General features: G+C 39.5%; 1 protein-coding gene across 1 annotated transcript; it reads left to right on the top strand.

Annotated features, from left to right (window-relative positions):
• The first annotated feature begins 1,350 nt into the window (after nt 1–1,350).
• LOC139475904 (alpha-1A adrenergic receptor-like) lies at nt 1,351–2,391 on the top strand. Its single transcript, XM_071259121.1, has one exon. The coding sequence runs from the start codon at nt 1,351–1,353 to the stop codon at nt 2,389–2,391; it is 1,041 nt and encodes a 346-aa protein (XP_071115222.1).
• Nucleotides 2,392–3,131: the final 740 nt, after the last annotated feature.

The raw sequence follows: 3,131 nt of genomic DNA, 5'->3' as shown, positions 1-3,131 counted from the left end.
TTTTTGTCATCGGAGTTTTTGACACTTGATTAGACACTGATGTCACGGAACAAGATAGTGAAATATTCATAAATTATATATTTGGTTGTTGACGTTTGATCTGAGTTGACAATTCTACAGATACAAGTTTGTAATGACAGTGTTCATCATCAGAGAAGAGGGTGTCAAGATTGCAGGTCGGATGTGAAACGTGAAACAAAAGGAAACAAGTTTTTATCAAGTTTCTTAATGTATGTCTAGTGAAAGTGATGTTTAAAGTATAAAATATAGATTTTTGGAGTGGATGGAAACAGAATGCTGCTGTTACCAAGACATCTGAGATCAGAGAAATATCGATTTTATGTGTGTTCTGTGGAGACATTCAGCGTGAAACCAGCAAAACTCCTGACCGAGATATAGTGTATAGTACCATCACTGCCACTCGTTTCCCATTTCACAGAAAGGACGCCAACTAATAAGACCTGTGAATGACATATTATATTAGTCAACAAAGGCACAGTTCTGTATAAACAAACAACTTGAAAACGTAAGAATTTTTTTTTGATATTTGAGCATGAAATCTTAAGTTTCGTCGATATCTCTAATATTAATTCGACAATACATACATGTTTTATTTGCCAGTATTATAATTTCATGTAAATATATTTGGATGCGGTATGATATAAAACTGAACAAGTTCATGTTACCATAGACAATGATAAACAACTTCGCTTTGAATGATTACAAAAAGATAAACCATTTTTTTTGCATTTAATGTATATTTTCACGCCTTCTCATACACGTGTTGATCAAAAATACATTTAATAATATATTGCATATTTAACCTACTTTGTACGAAATATAACAGTGAAAATTAACAAATTTGCCGTAGTTTCTTTCATTTTGCCTTTAAAAATATCTACATTGAATTCTCTGATGCTAGAAATAGAACTCTCAGAAAGGGTGATCTGCTTCATGCATATTTGCATGGATCCGGAAAAGCTCAGCCTTCTTAATTCCAACAAAGATGCAATTAGGCTCGTCTGAAATACATCTAGCTGAGATCGCGGAGATATATTTTGTTTAAGCCTTGTATATCGTAATTACTTTTCTTGAAGATTGTTTCCCACGGAAGTTAATTATCCGCTATCAAGACATATCCAATCACACATGTCCAATGGATGTAAAGCTTATTCGTTGTTATCTGTTCGGGGATTTAAACATAATCTTGAAGATTGCTGTTAATCATCTCCAGCAAGAAGTTGTACAGTTAGTAAACATTTCATAGGGGTTTTGGTGGCAGGATTATTATCTGGACTCTATTCAAGTTGATTTCAAGAAAAAAAGTGTTCGTGGTCAGTGATGGATGAAATGTTAACAGTAAACGACTTGACGAATGTCTCCGAAGGCATATCATCTGTTCAAGAGGGTTTCTCTGTGTCAGTTTGGATTCGAACTCCAATTATCTTCTCTGTGTCATTCTTCGTGATCACGTCCAATATTCTGACCATATCCATCCTCCGAAGAACCAGGACCATACCTCACATTTCCAAACTGTGTTTGACCAACTTAAGTATTGCAGATCTGTCCGTGGGTCTGGTGACGTGTGCCCCGTGTGTTGTGTCTGCAGTTCTAGGCTACTGGCCCTACGGAGACGTGTGGTGTCAGATCGCGGGAGTGACCCATGGAACCTCAGTCACTGTATCAATATGGAGTCTCTCGATCGTGAGTATTGACCGATACATTGCTCTCATGAAACCGCTGCACTACCCCTCGCTCGTCACAACCAGAAGATGCTATGTTGGACTTGTATCGTGTTGGGTGCTTGCGATTGCAACCTTCTCGTCTGTCATCCTCACCAAGCCAGACTTCATCTACTACCGGTTCAACTTTAATGAGGGCATGTGCGGTTTATACTGGGAGTACCCCCTATTTTGCATAATCACTGGGATGGCCATTCCGTGTTTGTCAGGAAGTATAATCTTGTTCACAACAGTCAGTATAGTTATGAGGATCAAAACATCTGAATTTGTGACTGCTGGGAGTTCCATATCCAGGCAACGAACCAGGAGGGACGTCAAGGCTGTCAAAATTCTCAGCATCACCGCAGGGATGTTCTTCATGTGTTGGGGCCCCTACTCTGCCTCAGTTATAACGTCGGCGTTTGACCCCAGCATACACATCCCGAAGGAGCTTCAGTTTACGTTTCTGTGGCTGGCCAACAGCAACAGTTTCATGAACGTCATCATCTACTCCGCCGTCTACGAAGCCTTCCGACATGAGGTCAAGGTCATTCTCGTACCTGCCGCCTGCTTCCGGCGGAGAGAACGGGACGTGCCTCGTTCTACCACGAGTATATCACTCAACAGTCAGGCCACCATTCAGCGAACTAACAGCTCTGACGAATTGTAAGGCTGGACTTTCTTTTAACGGAAATCTAGACGTATGTTTTGTGAATTGCTGAAAACACCACCTATATAGTAATAAATGTTTGCATTTGTATTACAGATTGTTACTAAAATACAGCTTCTGTTCGCCCAGCAGTGTATGGGTACCCGGTAGGAATGGATGGTAATGTTACCTTTAAAGCTTCAAGCGCTTCATACGACAGCTTGGTAGGTATACTCCTCCAACATATCCATGGAGCGCACACTGATCCAACGATCGGGCACATAATAGATGTCTACAAACATGTCAAGGATACTGTGGTCTTAGGCGCAGAGTCCTTTAGCACATTTAGAAGCCTTGGTTTGTCATCACAAACCTTCGCTCGTTGGTTTCTACAGAGTAAAATACGATCCAAATTATTCTGACGCCCGTCCATGTAGACTTTCTTCAAGGGCACCATAGAAAACAATGATCAATTAGTAATGTTACTGTTAAACATTCTAGGTCGTCATAGATAGATATTCTTTATTTCCTCAAGATATTGAAGATACATATCATATATGATATTATGTATAATTACAGAGCTGTACAGTTGTACAGTTTAACAATATTATGAGAAATGATAACTACAAAATGCATGACAAGCATTCTTATAACTGTTTTGTAACAGATACAGCCATTTCCTACAGTATCTTGACACAATAACCATAAGGTCACCCCATAGACTTTGAGATAAAGAGCTAACACACTCAGGAATACCGCCA

Source organism: Haliotis cracherodii, unplaced genomic scaffold, assembly GCF_022045235.1.
Source record: "Haliotis cracherodii isolate W230 unplaced genomic scaffold, xgHalCrac1.p SCAF_3, whole genome shotgun sequence".
Taxonomy (NCBI): domain Eukaryota; kingdom Metazoa; phylum Mollusca; class Gastropoda; order Lepetellida; family Haliotidae; genus Haliotis; species Haliotis cracherodii.
This window is presented reverse-complemented; position numbering and strand designations above follow the sequence as displayed.